The sequence below is a fragment of the Peromyscus eremicus genome, chromosome 8a, assembly GCF_949786415.1.
Source record: "Peromyscus eremicus chromosome 8a, PerEre_H2_v1, whole genome shotgun sequence".
Lineage (NCBI taxonomy): Eukaryota > Metazoa > Chordata > Mammalia > Rodentia > Cricetidae > Peromyscus > Peromyscus eremicus.
Window position 1 is genome coordinate 26,139,123 of NC_081423.1, and position 21,334 is coordinate 26,160,456.

Here is a 21,334-nt window from a genome sequence, read left to right on the forward strand (position 1 = left end):
ATTAACCCATTTCTACAATCTATAAGTTGCCACATGGCTTGTGGCTTACAGGTACTTTTATATCTTGCTTCCTCTGTGTCTGGCTGGTGACTCCTGACTCAGCCTTCCTGTTCCCAGAATTCTCCTCTCTTTTTGTCCCGCCTATACTTCCTGCCTGGCTACTGGCCAATCAGCACTTTATTTATTAACCAATCAAAGCAACACATTCACAGCATACAGAGCAATATCCACAGCATGTGGACATGGGTCTGTATCTCTCTGTGTGTGTGCACATGTGTGTGCACATATATGTGTCTGCAAACAAATATAACTTAAACTCCTCATATCCAATTTGGTGTATTTCTTTCTTTCTCTTGTCCAGTTGCTCTGACAATGATTCTTTAAGTACTGTGATGAATAGGAGCAGCCAGAGTGAGCATCAGTCTCTTCAGATCTCAGTGAAAAAGTTGTTGACTTTTTATCATTGACTACAATGTTAACTGTGGTTTTATTGTAAATTTATTGTGTTAAAGTATATTCTTTTATACTCAGTCTGAATTTTAGTGTTTATTTCATAAATTGATTGTGAATTTATTTCTGACTCACAAATTTCTCTTAAGCCTAAAGCTTTCAAATAGCAGACATTTCTTCTTTCAGAATGTGTGATGTTCAGGAATAAAGAAGGTCTTTGGTGACTTAAGTTGAGAGTCTCTCATTAGGTTGTGGTCAAGCTGGCATCTACAATCAGACTCACTTACAGAGTTGTAGCAGGCTTCAGCTGCTTGAAGCTGCTGAACTGAGATGCTCAGTCCTCTGATTGTTGGTCAACAACTCACTTTCTGCCTCACATTTGAGTCTACCATCATGAAAGAGCAAAGAATCTACATGGTGAAAAAGGGTATAAGCATCCTAAAGCAACGTTCAGTCTTTCAGTAACCCACAATCACATACACAGTTTCCACCAGGTTGAGAACCATATATGGATGGATGTAGCTTCAGTTGTATACAAATATATTCATTTGCTTTCTCAGATACACATGCCCCTCTTCATCAAGGGAAATAGCAAATGATGATGTGAGGGCTTGTGCCTGGTCTTATTGTATCATGTTGTACCTTGTTTTGTTGCTGTCCCTGGGAGGCCTCCTCTTTTCCAGGGGAGACAGAGGGAGAGTGGATCTGGGGGAGAGGGGAAGTGTGGGGAACTGAGAGGAGCTGAGGGATGGAAAGCTGTAGTGTGTGTGTGGAGTATTGCTTAAGAGAAGAACAAATAAATATATTTAAAAATTAAGTGCTGTAAATATATATTATTACTAAATTAGCTAAGAGCTAAAAATAACCTCTAAATCCCTAGCTTTACAAAGGTTATTTGTTTTTATTTCTTTGTCATAAGACAACAAAATTATTAGTTATGGGTAGTTTTAATCATTTCAAATTAAGTGATTTGGGACTGGAGAGATTGTTAAGTCGTTAGGAGCACTCATTGTTCTTGTAGAGAACCCTGGTTTGGTTCCCAGAACCCACATTGTGGTTCACAACAATCCATATCTTCATTTCCAGGAGATCTAACATCATCTTCTGAACTCCATGGTACACATAAATACATATCATAAACACTCATACACGTTAAATAAACTAAATATATCTTTTTGAAAAACAGAATTCTTCATAGTTTTAGCTAAATCATAGACTCTTATATTGCTAATTCCCAGAGACAGTGATTCCCAATGTGTGGTCTGAAATGCCCAGATTTTCCTGAGAACAAATCTATCTAGGGAACTTTCTAGAATGTGCTCAGATATACAGTTCCATTCACGAGAGTATCAAGAATTTATTTCCCTCATTGCCCTTTCTTTTACACCATGAGAACACATTTCCTAGAGGCGTTAAGTAATGTGTGACTGCAGTGACAATGTGAAAGTATACTTGGGGATCCATCTAATTTCTGTCAACATTGATGAGATGCACAGATTCAAACTAACACCCTATTCCATACAGTTTTTGTTTTGAAAAGTGTAATTTATCATCATAGAAATGTTCTTTATATTAACAAGTAACAGGGCCACCACAGTTGGTCTCAAATAGTTAATGACTAGTAACAATAAATGTTTTGAAATGTATTCTAATTTATATCATGGTAAATGTCAATAACTTTAACCCACACAAATATCTCTTTAGTGTCTTCAGTAGTTTTTCAGAATATAGGAGTTCAGACGCCAAAACTTGAGGATTGCAGTTTAAGGACAATAATGTGTTTTTCAGATGTAGAAAATGAGCTCTGAAGGGTATATATTCTGTTTTCACAGTTCTATGGTTTCTGTGTAGCAAAATTGGGACAGCAATCTAGGTAGGTGTTCTGGTTGGTCCAGTTTCTAAGATTCATAAAAGCAGTTGGCAATTCCCTGAAGCAATGTTTAGATATGACTGTGAATACTATCCTGGAAGGGAAAGTATATATTCCATATATCTCCATGAACTGAGGAAAGTTTGTTTTCACTTTTAAATAGGATTTGTTGTTCTCTCTTAGTTTCTGCTACTTAAAAGCTAGCCTAAAACTCAGTGAATTAAAACAAAAGCAATCTTCCTTATTCCTTAAAAGACTACACATTAGCTGGGTGGTTCAAGTTGAGCTCATTCTAGCTATGGCCATGCATGCTATTGTCCTGGGGACTTGCTGTCTGATGTCCATGATAAAGGAAACTGTGCCTCATGCCCCATATTACCCAGCAGGCTGCCCAAGGCCTGTTTCCATGGTGGCAGCAAGAAACTCAAAGGGTAATTATAATTACAAATTTCCTGAGGCCCAATCTGGGGCTGTGTCAGCAACACAGCTCATTAAAACATGAGACAGCACAGATTTGGGGTTCAGAGAAATAGTCTACCTCTTCATGGCAGGAGTTATGAATTCACATTGCAAAAAGGAGTGAATACAATAAAAATAGTTAAATATGAATGTCCCCAGCTGACCCTGTATTCCAGTAAAGATAAGCCAAACTGTGCTCTAAAACGTAAAAATGGAGCCCAGTGGAGTATCTCTATAATGTTACATAATAGCTCAGACATATTGTTTTGTAGTATAATGTTGGATGATAATTATAGTGACCAAGAGGTTCTTTACCAGTTCTCATTTCTGACATTAGGGCAGGTAACTTAACCTTTTAAAAACTGTAGGCTCTTTATCTATAAAATAAGGAAAAGAGCTTCTGTGTCAGGCTTTATTAAAGGCTGGGTGAGGCAATGCTTAGGAAGCACTGGGCTCCATAGAGGAAATGCTGTAATCACATAAGCCAGTGACTGTTTTATAAAGCCCCTGCTCTATCTCATTTCAGGGAATTCTTCCCAAGTCCCTCTGACAAAACAACAATGCCATATTTAACTTCACACATCTGTCAACATGAGTGGCATATGAGCCATCAGTTCTAAGTCCTCCCTCCTGCTGGGTACATAAACCCTCTTACAGAACATAAATCCAGTCCGTCTCAATAAATATATAGTAAATATCTGATATTTGTGATCTTCCATGCCACTTTGTGGATGGAAGGAGTGTATTCTCTGTTTAAGTAAGATCTCACAGTTGAGTAAAAAAGATAGAGTCTGTGCCAGATAACATATTAAATATATTGAATACCATTAAAATAATATGCAGGTTCAAATAAGGGCTCATATACTGTTTGTAGGAAGAGCATTATTAGTCAAACTCTATGCTAACAGCACAGATGAAGAGCTTTTCTAGACCAAGCATCCTTCACTAGGAGTTTCCTGCCTGCCACCATTTGTATAAGTGATCCTCAGCTCACCTTGTGTCCAAGTAAGAATATGCAAAAGAGTGGGTTAAGATGGAAAGACCCATATCAGTCTCTGAATCAGTCAGCCAAGCCTTTCTTTCCTTTGTCACCTCTTATTAGGAAGCAGATGGGTTGGTGTCACAGTTGACGGCATTTTATTGCACAGCTGTGCAAATCTCCTTGGTCATTCAATTGGCCTTGTTAATTTAAACATCTTCCATTATCACTCTTGAGTTAGCATGCTCTTCTGGGTGACTATTTCCACCTTTCACAAGGGAGCATTATTGTATTTGAGCTGCAGGTATTGGATCTCTCTGGAGACTAATGTGGCAGATTGGTTCCCAAATCTATCAGCCCAGAGGAAATCATTACTAGAGTTCTGAAGCCCTTCAAAGGATACTTGAGCTCAACCTAGGAATGACAATACCTATTAAAAAACCCAGAGCATCTGGAAGTTTGACTAAACACAGGAACATTGGCTACAACTTGATAAACTACTTCTTTGGACTGGTACTAGCAGTATTGGCATTCTTTTAATGACTTTGAGCTTGTGGGATGGAACTTGCACATCTGAAGCCACTGATAGTACTCAGACTTGTAATTCTGCCACTCTGCCACTCATCAAATGGCTTCTTTGCTTCACTGTGCTCACAGAGGAGATTTGATGTGTCACAGGTGGAGGGGTTAGTACCACACTGACAATTCAGTTCACCCAAGTAGAGCAAGTGCTGGCTTAAGACCTGCACAGAAGAGAAAAACAGCTGCAGAGCCAGACATGTCTTTTGATAATCTCGACGCTAAGACCAGCACATCCACAAATCCTCTAATACAGACTTGGCTGTGGGAAGTATAATGGCAGACACTCAACTAAAGTGCTCTGAAAGGAAGATGCAGGAATGGAATGGAAAGAGACAAGGATCTCAACTAAAGGAAAATGAATGAATGGGAAAAGAGGGACATTGCGATGGGCCTTTGCAGAGTGCTGATCCTAGGACATTAGATGTGAAAGCAGAAATACTTCAAGTAACTAAGATCACTTGGACAAGGACCTGAAGGTCAAACAGTTCCTCAAAATTCACAAAGAGTATAGGCCAATGATAAGATATTTGCAAGAGACAGATATATATGATGAGGCAGCAGGTAGAAGCCATAGAATGTCAGTTTTCAATATGTGACTGATGGGTTTTCATTCAGTTTTGGACCATCTGGAAAGATGGCCCAAATATTTTCTCTATTTTTGACTTTTCATATTATTTTATTAAAGCACCATCAACTTAGCTGGGTGGTGGTGGTGCATGCCTTTAATCCCAGCACTCAGGAGGCAGAGGCAGGTGGATCTCTGTGAGTTCAAGGTCAGCCTGCTCTACATAGAGAAACACTGTTTTGAAAAAACAACAAAAGCATCAACAACTTGTCTTCATTCAATATTTTCCTTACTGCCCTTTTACATTTTATTTTCATTTGTCCTGTTTGTGTTATCTTTGAAATGGAGTGTCATTATATATCCCAGGCTAACCTCCAACACCAAATCCTCCAGTGCTGACCTCCAAAGTGCTGAAATTACATAACTGTATTGCTATGCCTGGCTCTCGAGCAGTTTTAAACAAAGCAATAGTAATAATTTGTGTCTCATAAATTGGAGGAAGGGGGAATACTTGAAAAGTTGCTGATTGGTTTGGTGTTGAATTTAGATAAAGATGTTTTCAACTAGTGAGAGGATGGAGTGTTCTTGAACTTAATGAGGCTAAACATAGGAATAAAATTGGCATGGGTACCAATTTGTGTTAGAATTTTTGGGCCCAGAACCCTTCCTGCTCTCTGCAGTATTGCTTATTGATAAGTTGTAGATGGTTAAATGAAATCAGGTCTCCAGACAGTATATGATAATTATTTTCTAGTATCTCTCATAAAACAGAAATTCTTATTTTAATTTGAGGTCCAATAAAACTTTTGTTTTCAAGAGATCTTCTTCCTTAGCCTGTCATGCTAGATCCAAGGCATTCCTTACCTGACTTTATGGCAGAGGAGAGAGATTTCACTCTGCAAAATCCTTTAATCCCTTACTATATTAAGGATGATATTTGGACAAACAGCATCAACTCCCCAAGGGCTTTGATAGAATGGCAGAATCTTAGGCTTCATATCTAAATCAAGTCTGCATTTTAACAAGATTTCTGTGGGATTTCTATACACATGAAGTTTGAAAAGCACTGTCCTATTTTTTAAGCCAAAACTTTTCAGAATCTTCTGTATTGAGACTAAGAATTCATGCATTTGGACAAACATTCTTCTCTATCACAGGAAGAATCCTGATATCTAGAACCAATCTTCCAACCTACTGTAATGCCATGACCATATTAAAAGCTTCAAGCTGTACCTTGTCCACAGGCTTCCAACCTCAAGCTAATATTGATGGCTGAGGCTATTTTTGTTTATTTTTTTTAATGGTTTTAGATCTGGACCATTGCATTAATGACTTCACCTCTCAAACACAAAACAAACGTCCAAGACATGCACTATAGTTAAATTTCCATAAATTATCACAAAACTACTCTGCACCCATATGGAGATTTAAAAAAATTACTGTTTTGTCAGGGGAAATGGATTTTAAAATTCACCATTTGAAACTTTATTTGACTGTGATAGATTTTAGAGTCTCATATTTCATAAGACTTGAATTTTATGAGTGGTAATCTCTCTCTCTCTCTCTCTCTCTCACACACACACACACACACACACACACACACACACACACACACACACTTTGATGCAGAAATGAATGTTGGGCCACGACCTTATGGTAAGCTTTCCAAGAGAGCACTACACACTCAAGCCTGACCTTCTCTTGTATACAATTATTTTGAACTGCTTGTGGTCTAGAAATGGCTTTACAGAAGAACACTCGTGTCTAGCAGTTCATCTAAAAAGCGGAGTGAAGAACGTGTTAGAAAGAGTCAGAGAAATCATTCACAGTGTATCAGCAATATGTGTTGCTGAATTTTAAACAGCCACTGCTGTGTCTTAAAAATCCTCATGGATGGCCGGGCGGTGGTGGCGCACGCCTTTAATCCCAGCACTCGGGAGGCAGAGCCAGGCGGATCTCTGTGAGTTTGAGGCTAGCCTGGGCTACCAAGTGAGTTCCAGGAAAAAGGCACAAAGCTACATAGAGAAACCTTGTCTCGAAAAACCAAAAAAAAAAAAAAAAAAAAATCCTCATGGATGTGGCATTGATAGTACACAGTCTTGTACCTTTGCATGACTTTCAGACCTACATATATATTGGCATCCATTCAAATTGTAGGCTTCTAATCATGGTCACTTGATGTAGACATCATAATGGTGCTTGCTTTCTTGCAACCATTTCCCCATGCTACCTCCCTGAAATGTCTGTCTACTTTGCTTCACAAAAGGCAGTTACATCTCTTTTATTGCAAATATTTTCTCTGTCTTGGAAACTTATTTGGATTAAAATGATGTTTAATCTACTAAAGAAAGTTTACTCTTAAGGATTCATAAGTCTTCTCATGTGCTTCTCCGCAGGCTTTGTGGGAATTGCTAAGAGAACCATCTATGGTTTTCCTGCATTGTGTGAACTATTCCCATCAAACATTTAATGGAATGATTGCATTTGGATGGGTGTTTTTAAATAGTTATTTTTTTCTAGCCACACAAGTCCAAGCTATGATAGAAATAAATAGAATTAAATGGAGTATGTATTTCATGGTTTCCTTTCCTTTACTGTGTCAAATATAACAAGTGGCCCAAATGCGCTGTTATTCTCGAATGCATAGATTATGGAACCCGTTTCCATACAAAGCTAATTATAAGAGTAATGTTTCTTAGAAAAGAAATAAAGATTTGCTAACAGTTCCTCAGAGACTCATAGTGACCACCTGAAAATGTTATGAGGGAGTTACATGCTAAATTTTTAGAAATGAAGTGATTGAATCGAAAAGCTTTCAAAGCACTATTTTATATGCCTGAAAAGCAGGGAATTTGAGTTCAAATGGTTCCTATATGATTCTCTAACAAATGAACTCATATCTACTGTGAATTTCCCAATAGCATTGATCTATGATTCTCATGCACTGCCAATTGGTTGGAACAAGATATTACTAGTTGGTTGAAACAATTGCTAAGTGTTGATAATGATGATAGTGACAGGTAAACGCAGATAAAAACTGCAAAACATTTCCAATCTCACTGGGAAACAAATCTTGGATAAGTTATGGGAGGACCAAGCCACTTTAATGTCCCACTATCAAAAATAAATTGTGGAGTCAGCAATTAGTCCCTTATCAGTGTTCTCATTGGTCTTCATGGTTTAATGCCTTGGCATAGGTACATATTATTTGCAAAGTAAAATTATAAAATTGAACATTGACTTAATAAATAATAAGATATGTGTAGACTGACAGTAAAGAGAGGTAAAACTTTTTAAAATACCATGTTGCATAAGAAAATAATGTCATACTTGTAAGGATATGTTCAGTTATTATGTATCTATGTTTCAAAGTGTCATTCCTACTCCTTAGATCTCTGATAATACATTTACTTACTGATATTTGGAAGCAAAAAACGTCTCTAATTCATGCTTCCTATATACTCATTTGTAAATGTACATACCTGTGATTCCTGATCAGAAGTGATGTCATGGTGTGAGTTCTTGTTACTCTTATTCTTCCAGGTGAATTGCAATTCACTTGTGCTTTATGCATTCATAGCCCATCTAAATTCAGTATGTAGGTTGTGGTTTTGATGATACAACCTAAAACAACATAATGGATCAGATTTAGGGGTTTTATGATTGAAGTATAAAAGATAAGTTTGATTTGTGAGATATTAATGAAGCCCTTCAGTGCATGGCTACCATCTGATGTGTTCCAAAGGAAATCTAATTATTTTCATTATGAATGCTATGAAAGTCAGGTCATACACATTTGCATATATTTTCTCCTAGTTTTTAATCACTCTGAGAGACTGCTAAGCATTTCTCTAGAGAAAATTCAAAGTTAGGAGAAAACTAGGTCTGTTTTAAGCCAATCCTACACGGTATATGGAACTGTCTTTTCAACTTCCCTGCCCTCACTCAGTGAGGGGTGATTGTTCTTTCATCTGGAGAAACAGAGGGTATGTGAGAATGCATTTGATTTTCACTCAGAATATTTTAGCCTGAGCTAACCAAAATGATACGGTTTGGCTTTTGAAGACTAGCAGTAGCTAATAAATGTGTGTAATGTGCTGCGTCATTGTGTTAGATACCAAAATCTTGGGCATCAAAGTGACCTTAAATGTTTCATTCTCAATTTCCAAGCTTTTAGGACAGTTCTACAAATGTAGTCAAATCACTGATTTTCTCATCATGTGGTCCCTTGTTCTGCTCATGAATAAGATGGAATGCAGATAAATGCTATTCATCTTAATAATTAGTATCTAAAACTTATCAAAAATTAATATTATCCCTCCTGTACAGTTATGAGATTTTATATGAATTATGAGAGGAGAGTCTCATTTTCTTTAATGTGGTATAGCTCCTAGAAGGTCAATCTCAATCCAGTAGCTGACCTCACATCCAGGAATATAGACATAGCACAATTAGAGTTGATGGGTTATCAAGTTTAAAATAAAACAAGAGAACAGAAATTTCCAGAGGTGGGAAGGGAGAAGCTAAGGGGAGTAACTGAGGAAAAAGTGATCAAAATATGTTGTGTGAAATTTGAAAAGAATTTTTAAAAATTAAACAATAAAAAATTCAAAAAATTATGTGATGTTTTCCCTTGTAATTCACTTCTATAAAGTAGCTGTTATTTCTATTATTGTCCCAATTTATATAAGAGAAAATAGAGAATAAAAAAGGTAAAATCGTTTCACAAGACAGGAGGAAATATATGATAAAGAACTTCTGGGTAACCCTCAAATGTTCTTATGAAGTTTTTAAAATCCATTTTGAAAGTATTTATTTAGTACTTAGACACATGTATAGTCAGGGTGTTGTGGGTGTGGGTGTGGGTGTCCATAATATATAGATACCTGGATAAATCATCATTATAAATAACTGTCCACTCAAATCAACATGTGCATTAAATCATTATTGTCTTAACATAATGATTTTCCTGAGTGCCTTTTCCCTAGCCAGTATCACCTAGCAAACACTGTCAAACACGTAGATGTTGTTCTTAATGATGCTTCCACTAGGTGAACAAATAACAAGCATAGCCTACGCCAGCTTACTGAAATGCCTCCCGTTTTCTAATCCCTCTGTCTATGGATGTGTAATATTCACAGTGGTGAATGAGAAGGCGGTCGGTACTGAGGAAGGCAGGGGGGAGGAGAGGGGCTTGGAAGAGTAGAAATGGTCTTTATATGGGAAATATTTGGGGACTCATTTCTCCTCTTTTACTTCGAAGTTCTTTACCCTTTGTGTGCGTTACAAAGCGGGCACTTGGCCTCTTTTTTAACATGTTGCTTGTTTTATGTCCCCTAGCAGGCAGTCCCTTATTCAGTCACATGCCAGATAGGTGACTTCAAGCACATTATGTAATCTTTCATAGTCTCAGTCATTTTCTGCCATCAAGCTAGGATAAAAAACATTCATTCACAATATGTGCAGTCGAAACTTAAAACATTTATAAATACTCCTCCACTGTAAAATAATTGTAAATATTGATATAAGAAATTATTTTTATTTTAGCGTTCCATAGTGAAAAAAGGCCATATTTAATATATTTGTTATTTCTTAGTTGTTATCATCATCATCTTCAGGTGCTAGACAGGTGGTTCTCAAGGTTTTCAAGTTCCTCCCAAAATACAGTTATCCAAGATGCTTATTTAACAGCAAAAGGCAGTCCCTATGTCAAGCATTTTGATTATTATGCTCAGGAGATGATAAACCCAGATTCATTGTTTCTGAGGCTTAGGCTCTCAGTAAAGGGATGGTGTCTAGTATCTGCTTAACAGCCCTTGACTAGATCCATAAGTGGTAATGACTATTTCCTAAATTCTTCCCATGGGAACTGATTGTGTCTTTTTGTTTTACAAATACCCCTTTTTATGTATGACAAAAACCAATTTTAGGATGCATTTCCAAGGACCTGGTTTGATTGCTTCTAGGAACTATTGCCCTTTCTCTTATTATAAATTGTGTTATCGAAGACTGAACTATCTCATAACTGAGATATTTCTATAAAAAACAGAAAATAAATTAGATTGCATTTGAGATACCAGTCTGGACCATGAGAGCCTAATATTAGGAAAAGTGCAACCTTCAAAAAATATCCTTGTCCTTTGAGAGAGATACCTCTCTTCTTAGGATTAGAATGAGAATTTTAATGGGGTATGGATTCTATGCTGAGAAGTTGTTTATTTTGCCATTGACTTATCACTAGAATATACATAAAATCTTGAAATTTACTTTCAAATCAAAGTTTTATATGAAAGCAGATAATCCACCAAAAAAAGCTCTCTAGATTAGCTCATACTAATAAAAACATAATCATTTAAAACTCCACAATTGTGTTTCAATATAGTTTATGGTGTTTGAAAGTAAACAAACATTTTAAAAAGTTCAACAAAATCCTACACTGTGAACCCAGCCATACTAATGCTTACTAAGTTCTTTTTAAGGCCTGTATTTGTGCATCGAATAGAGATGGATATGCTATTATGAATAGATGGAATTTCAGATGTCCTTAAAGTTACCATCATCTGAACTGAACTGTAATCTATGCAGAAAATGGAAAACATCCTACTGCTATCACAAATTTTTTTCTGGCATTGAGAAATGGCTCAGTGGGTCAAACTTGCTGTACAAGCATGGGAATGTCAGTTCAAATCTCAGCACTCCTGTGGAACTGAGAAATCGGACACAGGAGAATCCCCAGATGCTCGTGGGACAGCTAGTCTGGCAATGCATGAGCAAAACAAGAGAAGCTGTCTCAGACAAGGTGGAAGGCAAGGACCAAATGAGAGTTTGTCCTCTGACCTTCACATGTACACAGAGAATGCCTTAAATGACATCTTTTTACTTTATTTACTTTTGATATTTAGAGATTTAACTCCTTCGTTATCAGGAAAGAGAAGTGGGTTATTGATCATGATCGATGTGCAGCTAAGTGTTTAAAGACTGGTATTCTGGTTATCCATACCACATCATTTAATAACAAGCCAAAAGCAAGGAACCTATAGAGTCTCTAATTTTTTTGCTGATTTTGCAATTAAGGGACCAGTTCCCAGACTTGTAACATTCAGCTGTCCAGATATAAAATATTTTTAAAGACAGAATGTGACACCATATGTAAAGATATGGTGCATTCTTTTGCTTGAGGGATATATTTGGGGCCACCTTAGATGAATCTATTAATTATTAATATGCACTGGGTTCTGTTGCATGTATCTCTGAAAATACTGTTTACAATCTAATACATGCTATTCCCTGCACTCATGGTTTCTGTGCTCCAATGTTAAGATTCAGGGATTGAAAGTATCATAATTATACAGAATCTTTTCACCTGAGAATATCCAATGATGAACATCATATGGGTCCCACAAATTATTGTTAAATGAATGGTAGAACACTTCCTGAATGTAGTATGCTTTTCATTGGACACTATACATTCAGATCTGTTAGAAACTATTAGAACCAGTAGCATTTTGAAGGTTCAAAAACCTTCAATGAGGAAAAAAGAGATGTTTTCAGAGATGTAGTACACGGATATTGAAAACCTAATTATTCATTTCTTCATGATAACTTCTTTTCTGACATGAAACCAAATATGTTACAATTCAAATATTCTATATTAGAGGGGGATAGTTTGGTGGCATTCATCACTAAACTAACCTCTTGAATACTTCATTTTTTTCTTCTTTTATCATCTCTTACGCATGATCTAGGGTCATGTGATAATGTGATCATGTTTCATAGACAGGGGAAGACTCACAACCAGATAGATCTACATCTGAACCCCATGTGTACCACTTTCTACTTCTAAAAGGAAGATGCTGTTCGTTTCCCTCAGCCTTTGACACCTTGTATGTGTGAGTCTAATGATACCTCCCTTATGACAAGGTTGTATGAGGTTGAAATGCTTCAGTAGACTTGAAAATGCTTAGATTGCTCCTTCACACATCACGCTACCACTGTAGGCTGTGATACATGCAGAGAGCAGCTGCTATATCGGTGTCCTTTCTATGTGTTTGTTTCTGTATTGTGAACTCGTGTGTGTTTCCTGTTACAGATGGATATACAACTGACGACATTGAGTTTTACTGGCGTGGCGATGATAACGCAGTCACGGGGGTGACGAAGATTGAACTTCCTCAGTTCTCCATCGTAGATTATAAACTTATCACCAAGAAGGTGGTTTTCTCCACAGGTTTGTAGTAGAGGGATTATGCAAAAGAAACTTCAGCACGTTTTTTCAGGATTCCTTTTCTTGAGGCTGTATTCTAGGAACCAACAATATAGAAGCCATGCTACAACTACTGTTTCCCAAGAGGCCTCATTGCACCATTCAGAAACACAGTTATTTTTCCGGAAAGGCAATTTCAAGCCAAGCCAAGCCCTTCTCTTCACTTCTCATTTGCCAGAGACGAGATGAAGTATAGAGAGAGGGAGGAAGGAAGAGCTGGGCCAGACTTAGGTGTATTGGTGTTTTGTTTGTTTGTTTTTTAAAATCACTTTTTTTTTTTCAGTCATTATGGTTTTCTGGGGACAGCTCATTCGGCATCGAGGACAGTTCATTCAGCACCTGGCACTGTAGCACGGCATCCTCTAAGATCAGTAGCCTAGAAGGCCACATTTTCCTTAGAGCTTGGGATTTTCATTAGCTCCCCCTTCTCTTTATGCTAAGGCCTCCCAAATGTTGAGATGACACAGGCCCCTTTATCACTTTATCTCATACATCCGTGATGTTGTGAGTAGCCATAGGAGCTCATCTACAAAGGACACAGGAAGGCATGCATTTGCTAGAAACTCCTTTAGTGGAAGTAATAAGCTCGCTAGAATTTTCCTCTTGGTGTTTTTCTTGTTGAAATGAATCCAACAGGAGCATAAATAACAAGCTCTAACACTGCAGATTTGGAGAATTGACTTTCTGCTAAGGATCCAGAAACTTGTCGAGCTGTAAACCACTTCCAGCAAAGGCTGTTGTGACTTAGTGAAAATGCAAAGTTGTCTCTAGCTTAAGGGAAAAAAAAAACAGCCCAGAAGCTTCCCATAAGCCGCGGTGTCTAAAAACCTGTAAATGGGTGGGAAGGTCTTCCTTGTCTCTCCTGCTGCCTTTTACAGGGTGAACTTTTCACACTCCACGACTGCACACTCCTATATGTCTTCTCTGTAATGGTAACTCCCCACAGCTCCACAGTCAAAGGACTCAGGTTTAGGAAACTTGTTTTGTTTGCTCTTTGGGGCAGGCGTGTTTTGTTGGATGGGTGTTTTGGTAGCCTAGTACATAACGAGAGCTATGTCCTTAGGACGACATTGAATTCTTTATATCCCATGAATCTTATTTAAAACTTGTAATTCTCAAGTGATTTCTTTGCTCTCAACCAGTGATTCTCCACCTTCCTAATGCTGAGACCTTTTAATACAGTTCCTCATATAGTGACCCCAACCATAACATTATTTTTGTGAAAACCCACGCAGACACCTGGGTGCTGATCACAGACTGAAGATGCATCCTATGGTTTCTGAAGGTGTTTTTTACTTCCATTAGAGCCTACAGCCTTATTCTTATAATTTAAAAAAAAACTGCAGGGTAAATGTAGGAAGAAAGAGTTGAAAGAGGAAACAGAGTGACTGCTCCCAATTGCATTGTCCTCACAGTTGCAGAGAATGAACGTCTTTGGTGTAATATATGAGGCTGAGCAGGAAGAGCAAGGATTATTTAGTTGCTGGTAAGAACAGGATGCATTCAACACTTGAGTCCTATGGCTCATTAAAACACCTGGGCTCTCAGACTAGATTTACAGGAAAAAAAAATGCTCCTCACTAGCAGCTAAAATTAAATTTAGGGAAGAAGTACAAACTTTTTATGGGCCTTTAATGGCAAGTACCCTATAAATATTGATTGATAATGATGATGTCCTCAAATTGCCTTTCTAGGTTCTTACCCGAGATTGTCCCTCAGCTTTAAGCTGAAGAGAAACATTGGCTACTTCATCCTGCAGACGTACATGCCATCCATTCTGATTACCATCCTCTCGTGGGTCTCCTTCTGGATTAACTATGATGCTTCTGCTGCACGAGTTGCATTAGGTAGGCCATTTGCAAACTGTGGAGTCCTCTCTTTCCTCCACTCCCCTTCTCCCTCCCCCCCTCCATCTTCCTCTCTTCTTCTCCTCCTCTTTCTCTTTGTGCTTCTTTCCTTTTCTTTCCTGTGTGTGTGTGTGTGTGTGTGTGTGTGTGTGTGTGTGTGTGTGTGTGTGTGTGTAAGCACATGAACTTTCCTTTCACAGAATTTTGTGGTGTACGGTAAGACTGGACATTTCCCATTACAAGAGTTCAGCCGTGAGACTTTGATGATCATCTGATTCAGCGTTAAATCAATTAAACACAAATTAAAGTTCTTCCATGTCAAAATTAGTTAATGGTAGAGCTGTTGGTAATGAAATTGGTTTCATCAGTTTGATAGTCTTATCAAAACATATTTCACGTAATAATGCTTGCATAATTGCTCAATTTGTCTCCATGCTCCTTCACCTGTGAAATGCTTCCTTTTATCCCATACCCCAGCATGGAGATGTGCTATATAACAAATGTATAAGCAACAATTTTTCTCAGGGTTTATTCCTGCTTCAAAGCAGCATGTAGAAGGCAGGAGACAAAAGAGTGAAAATGCTGGGACATCCTTTGTAGTATTGTTCACCATATGCCTGACTGTGTTTTTCTCTCCTAACACCAGATGTGAATAAATTACATTTCATAAACATTTTTATGAGATTGAAGTAAAGTAAATTGTATGACCTCTTGCACAGATTTTACTATTTACATTTCTGACCTTTATAATAAGGGATTGTTTGACTTCATCATAAGATCCTGATTCAGTCATTACACTCACAGGAAAACCATTCATTTTGCATTGAAAAACATTTGCTTAGAGTCTACCATGTGCTGACATAATGAGGTACTGAAGATGCACTTCTCCTTTTGTGAAAGTTACATTCTTAGCAGTAAAAGATAGATAAGAGTCCTAACAGCTAGGAGATGGAAGCAGCCTTGGTGACTACTAACAAAAGAATGGATAATGAAAGTGTGGTCTATATACATAAGGGAACTTTATTCAACTGTAAAAACCGAAATTATAAAATCTGAGGAAAAATAGATTGATCTGGAAATTATATAAGTGATATTCTCACAAAGGAAAATGTCACATTTTTTAATCATATGGAAACCCCAATTTTTGATGTTTATATGTATAAGTATGTGCATGAGTGTGAATGAAACTGGAAACGGAGTCATGAGGGGAGAAAAAAGAGGTATTGAGGGAAGGGAAGAGGGTAACAGAGTACAGAGAAAACAGAAAGTTGGGTACTAGAGTGGAAAGGTAAAAGTGGAGCAGAGAGCTGGAGTAGAAGATGGACAATGTAGAATAAAAATAATGTTTGAAAATGTCACAATGAAATCTAAAATTTTGCATGATTATTTTTAAAAAAGTAGAAAACTAGAAACTGGAGAGCCACAAAACGTAACAGTGGTGAGTCTGCAGAGAGAAGGAAACAACATTTTGTAGCTATGCCTGGGGGAGTGTTACCATGATCAGGGCTGACCTCACCCAGAAGTTGTTACAGGAGAAAAGACTTCAAGAAAATAAAAGATGCAGAACAGCATCTGAGTGGTGACAGTCCAAGCCTCTGACAAAGCTCAGGGCTTGGAACAAACTGGGAATGTGAGTGGGAACCTGCAGGGGATAGTATGGAGAGAAGTCATAAGAAAAGACAGTAGGAGGTGGGAGATGAAGGGGTCGTGAAGGGATTCCGAGGTGTGGTTGAAGGCTTTACTGTTATTCAATGTGAAATAGACATGGAACGTGTAAGTGCCGGGATATAATTTCTGTTTTAGGGTGGTAGTATTGAATGCTGTTAGGTTAGGCTGAGGTAGATCAAGGGTGAGGGTGGGAGAGAGGAGCAATGACCTCCAGGAATAAATTCTCTGTCATATGTGTTCTTAGAATGACATAAATACTTATTTAAACTAACCATAAATACAATTTCTATTTAGTGGTTTTGTGATTATCTCCCCTAATCTTTGAAAGATCTACTGGAGAAAGGTTTGTATGTGGTTATATTTCTGTGTTGTTTTATGCAAAGATTAGTGTTCATAAAATGCTAATAAAGTAATGGAAACAATATACCCTGTTTTCATAAAGTAAAATTATAGTATCTATTATGTATCTGTTGTACAAATAACTTATTGATGCTTTAAGAGAAATGCTTAAATTAGCTTTGTATTTGAATCATTTATTGTTAGGAACACAACTGTTTTCAAGGGACATTCAGATTAATGTTAAAGTCAGCAATGTAAATGTAGTAAGTGTATATAATATAGTATAATGTGAAGGAGAAATGTCACGAAGTAAAATAAAATTGAAAATATTTCAAAATTACTAAAGAACATCTGAAATCTGTAAGAAAACACCTTATCTAAAGTAAAACTGGCATCCAGACTTATGTTCATGTAGCTATCCATGAGGTTCTACTAAAAACAAAATAAAAATCATTAAGGAGACAGAATTAAATGAGAAAACTTCATCAGAGAAGTCTTTGCAAAATGACATTAAAGTTTTGAGGTATGATTTGGGGTAGCTTGGAAGGCGAAGGTTCGTGACATCTAAGTTCAGGTGGTGGCAGCGTCACCTGGGTGACCGTGGCCTCTGTCTGTACTTCATTTTCTCAGCACTGTTTTGCTACAAAGCTGAACTGTACTGTATGGAGGACTCTGAATCCCAATGACTTTACTTTCCAGTGGCAGCTCTGAGACTAACTGCTCTCCACTGTTAGAGATGCCTGCTGACTGGACGAGAGAGTATAACCTGACCCAGGGTGACATTTCCAATCAGGACTCCTATAGCTTATGTGTCTCATGTCTGTGTGTTATGCGTTCAGCTGTCCAACTCAAAAATATGAACACTCTGGTCCCTGTTTCTTTAACCCTCTGCTTCCAGCTTCCAAATGTTCACACCTATTTGTGTATCGTCTATATAATGTATTCATAGATCTCAGAACTATTCCTGCCTGTTTTAATTTCATGTTTCCATTATTTATATGCACTATCAGGGGAACCATTTAACTGGTATTCTTTGTTCCTGTCTTATACTGTGTTCCTCCATTCTCCACATTGTTACCAGAGCAGTTTTCCTAAATTCAATGTGTCCATGTATACGCTTGCCTGTCTGCATCTGGCCAGCATTTGACATTCTCTTTCATTTGACCTCCATTCTTCTTTAATATATCTATGAAAATCTTGAAATCTTGTTAAAGAGCTGTGAACTCTCTTGAAGGAAGTTTTTCTTACATGAAGTTTTTCCACCCATGATGCCCTGGAGCCCGCTGTAACCTTTCATCTCCAGTCTCTGGTTGCCTGGGAAACACCCACTCACTCCTCAGGAAGCACCCCCGCAAGTCTACATTCTTGCCCCTGACACAACAGGAATCTGAACTAGGGTCTTCTCTATGCTAATTTGCCCCAAACATACATGTCTACCATAATATTTAATTTGTATTTCCAATCCCCTACTTCATAAATAACTACAGATAGAAAAATACAAATTAAAGGAAATTTCCCATAACAATTCATGTTCACTGTAAGTTAACTTATGCATATTCCCAGGGATGGTATTTGATAGGCTGGTATATGATAAACCTCCATCAAATACATCAGTATATATAAATAAATATTGCTAGCTTTTCCAGCTTTTGTGAGAACAGTAAGGGAACAGGAATGTTATGACTCTAATTTTTCCTCTCTTTTCTTTTCTTCAGGAATCACAACTGTCCTAACAATGACCACAATTAACACCCACCTCAGGGAGACTCTCCCTAAAATTCCCTATGTAAAAGCCATCGACATGTACCTGATGGGGTGCTTTGTCTTTGTCTTCATGGCCCTTCTGGAATATGCTTTGGTCAACTACATCTTCTTTGGGAGAGGACCCCAGCGCCAAAAGAAAGCAGCAGAGAAAGCTGCTAATGCCAACAATGAGAAGATGCGCCTGGATGTCAACAAGGTACATTTACAGGGAAAGTAGTACATCTCATAGAGTGATGCTACAGAACTCTATGGACTTCTTAACACATAGAGAAACATGGCCTGGAGAAGGGAATGGTAATATCGTCCCAATATTACATAGATAATAACTGAGAGGCAAAATTGGCTCCCTAAATGTATCACCCAATGTTTGAATGGCCTTTCTGTCAGCAGTAGAGATGTTCAAACTTCAATACCTGATAACCACACAAGCTGTTTTTCCATATATGAGAATCATATGTTATAATTAATTTACATTTCTCTAAATTTAGTTACTTCATTTAAATTTATTTAAATAGAAAACTTCATTTCATCTTACTCAATAGCACTTGCTGGTACATAACCTTAAATATAAAATAAAACTGCATTATTAAGCTGTTGTTTATATTAAATGAAGGCTCTGGACCTAAGATCCACACTCTCTTTGATTTAAAATAGAAATAAACAACTTTAGAAACATGTTAATTACCTACCAACAACAACTTGAGATGTTTTTCCCCTCCAAGTAATCAAAATGATAGGAAGAAGTAGAGAAAAGAGGAGTAATTTTCTCAAGTGACACGGATTACTTAATGCCTTGCCTATGTACCACTTACCCCGGAGCACTTCCCTGCATGAGGTGCCCCCGTCTTCATTAAATCAAGCGGGATCACAGACTTCCTACACAAGTTTACACATTGTTTCTTCTTGAAGTCAGAGTTTCATCTCAGTGGAATGTCCAGAAGAGAATTTTTGAAAGACTGAGTCCTGGGTTTCTCCTAAGCCTAGGCATCATACATTTTAAAGGATCACTGGGTTATTCTAGTTTGCAACCCAGTTTAGGAATCCTCACTTCAGGGCTTTAGTGCCAGACTCAGTGGAGGTGGGTTTCTTTGATCCAAATGTAACTTCCCTCTGGCTTGTTATGGTAATGCTGTCTGCCCTAAACAGAATAATTATGAACCCATTTCTTCATTTTCCATGTTTGAACTTCTTGAGATAAATAAAATCATGTTTTTATTTAACATCTGCCCTAGTATTTATGAAATAGTATATAATACAGGACCCATTAAATAGTTCATACTGATATTATGGGGAAGAAGAATGTGCTTAAACCATCTATAATTATTAGCAATAACAATAGTTAACTAGGTCACTGGCATCTTAATGTCTTCACCTTCAGTTTAATTCTAAGGATAGAACACAAGTGAGCTCCACCATTGGAATTTACTTGTGGCCAACTCCATGGAAGCTCCTGAGTCATGATCCCAATTTAACCATAGGTCTGATATTTGTTTGTAGACTATTTTTAAAATAAAGACTCTTCTTTCTCAGATGATGATTTCTATAATGATAGATTTTATATGTAATCTCTGAAAGCCAATAAGCAGGGAGTCTAGAAACTGTCAATGTATTGTCAGTGCTCAGGTACTCCGTAGCTGGAATCTTTAGGCTGGTAGACAGCAAACAGCCAGTCCATTGGTATGGCTTTCTCAGTTTGACAAATGAGAATACAGATAAATCCCTTTCATGATTTGCCAGCTATTGTATCCTAAGTAAAAAAAAAAAAAAAAAAAAAAAAACCAGCAGAACGAATAATAAATAAAATTGTCTCCTAGGACTAGGGTTTAAAACGAGTTTAAACGATTGCCTAATGCAAGACTGGCTTAATAAGATAACATCTGATCCCATTTCACCTTCATCTACCTGATCTTTTCATACTAATTTGCATTTAAATGATAAATTTAAGATTGGAGCAGTGGAGAGTTTAAATAAATGGAACCTAAAGGAACCTTACAAAGTTTTAAATTCAGTTGTTTCCAGATGGAAGCAGAGAAAAACTCATGGGATAGGTACTTTTTGATGATGAAAAGTCCCTCCTTCTGTTTGAAGGTGGGCACAGTACAGACCATAAGTAGCAAAATCGAGAACACAGAAGGATGCCAAGGCAGCTCCTAGTACAGTGGTTCTCAAAACAGGATAATTTTTCCCCCAGAGAAGTTTTGACAAAGTCTAGAGACATTTGTGTGTGTGTGTGTGTGTGTGTGTGTGTGTGTGTGTGTGTGTGTGTGTGTGTAAAAAGCTGGAAGGTGGTTATTGCTACTGGTATTCCATGTGTGGCAGCCAAGGATGTCAGTAAACATTCCATAGTACCCAAAATAGCTTCCCATGCTGAAGAATCATCTGCCCAAAGCACCCAACCTTCCTACTTCAGACCTGAGAAACAGTGCCCTTTCCCTTCCCCCAAATAATATATTTGAATTGGTGTCGTTAGTCTTTGACCACATGGTTTGACCATTGTATTTGATCAGAACCCCAGTAAAGATATCCAGCACAATAATTCCACATCAAA

General features: G+C 37.5%; 1 protein-coding gene across 1 annotated transcript in view; it reads left to right on the plus strand.

Moving 5' to 3' along the window:
* Positions 1-21,334, plus strand: part of Gabrb2 (gamma-aminobutyric acid type A receptor subunit beta2) — a 211,419-nt gene that overhangs the window by 159,222 nt on the left and 30,863 nt on the right. The window contains exons 6-8 of the mRNA XM_059270364.1: positions 12,995-13,132; positions 14,863-15,015; positions 18,738-18,982. Coding sequence (XP_059126347.1) covers positions 12,995-13,132; positions 14,863-15,015; positions 18,738-18,982 — 536 coding nt within the window. The remainder of the gene's footprint in view (positions 1-12,994; positions 13,133-14,862; positions 15,016-18,737; positions 18,983-21,334) is intronic.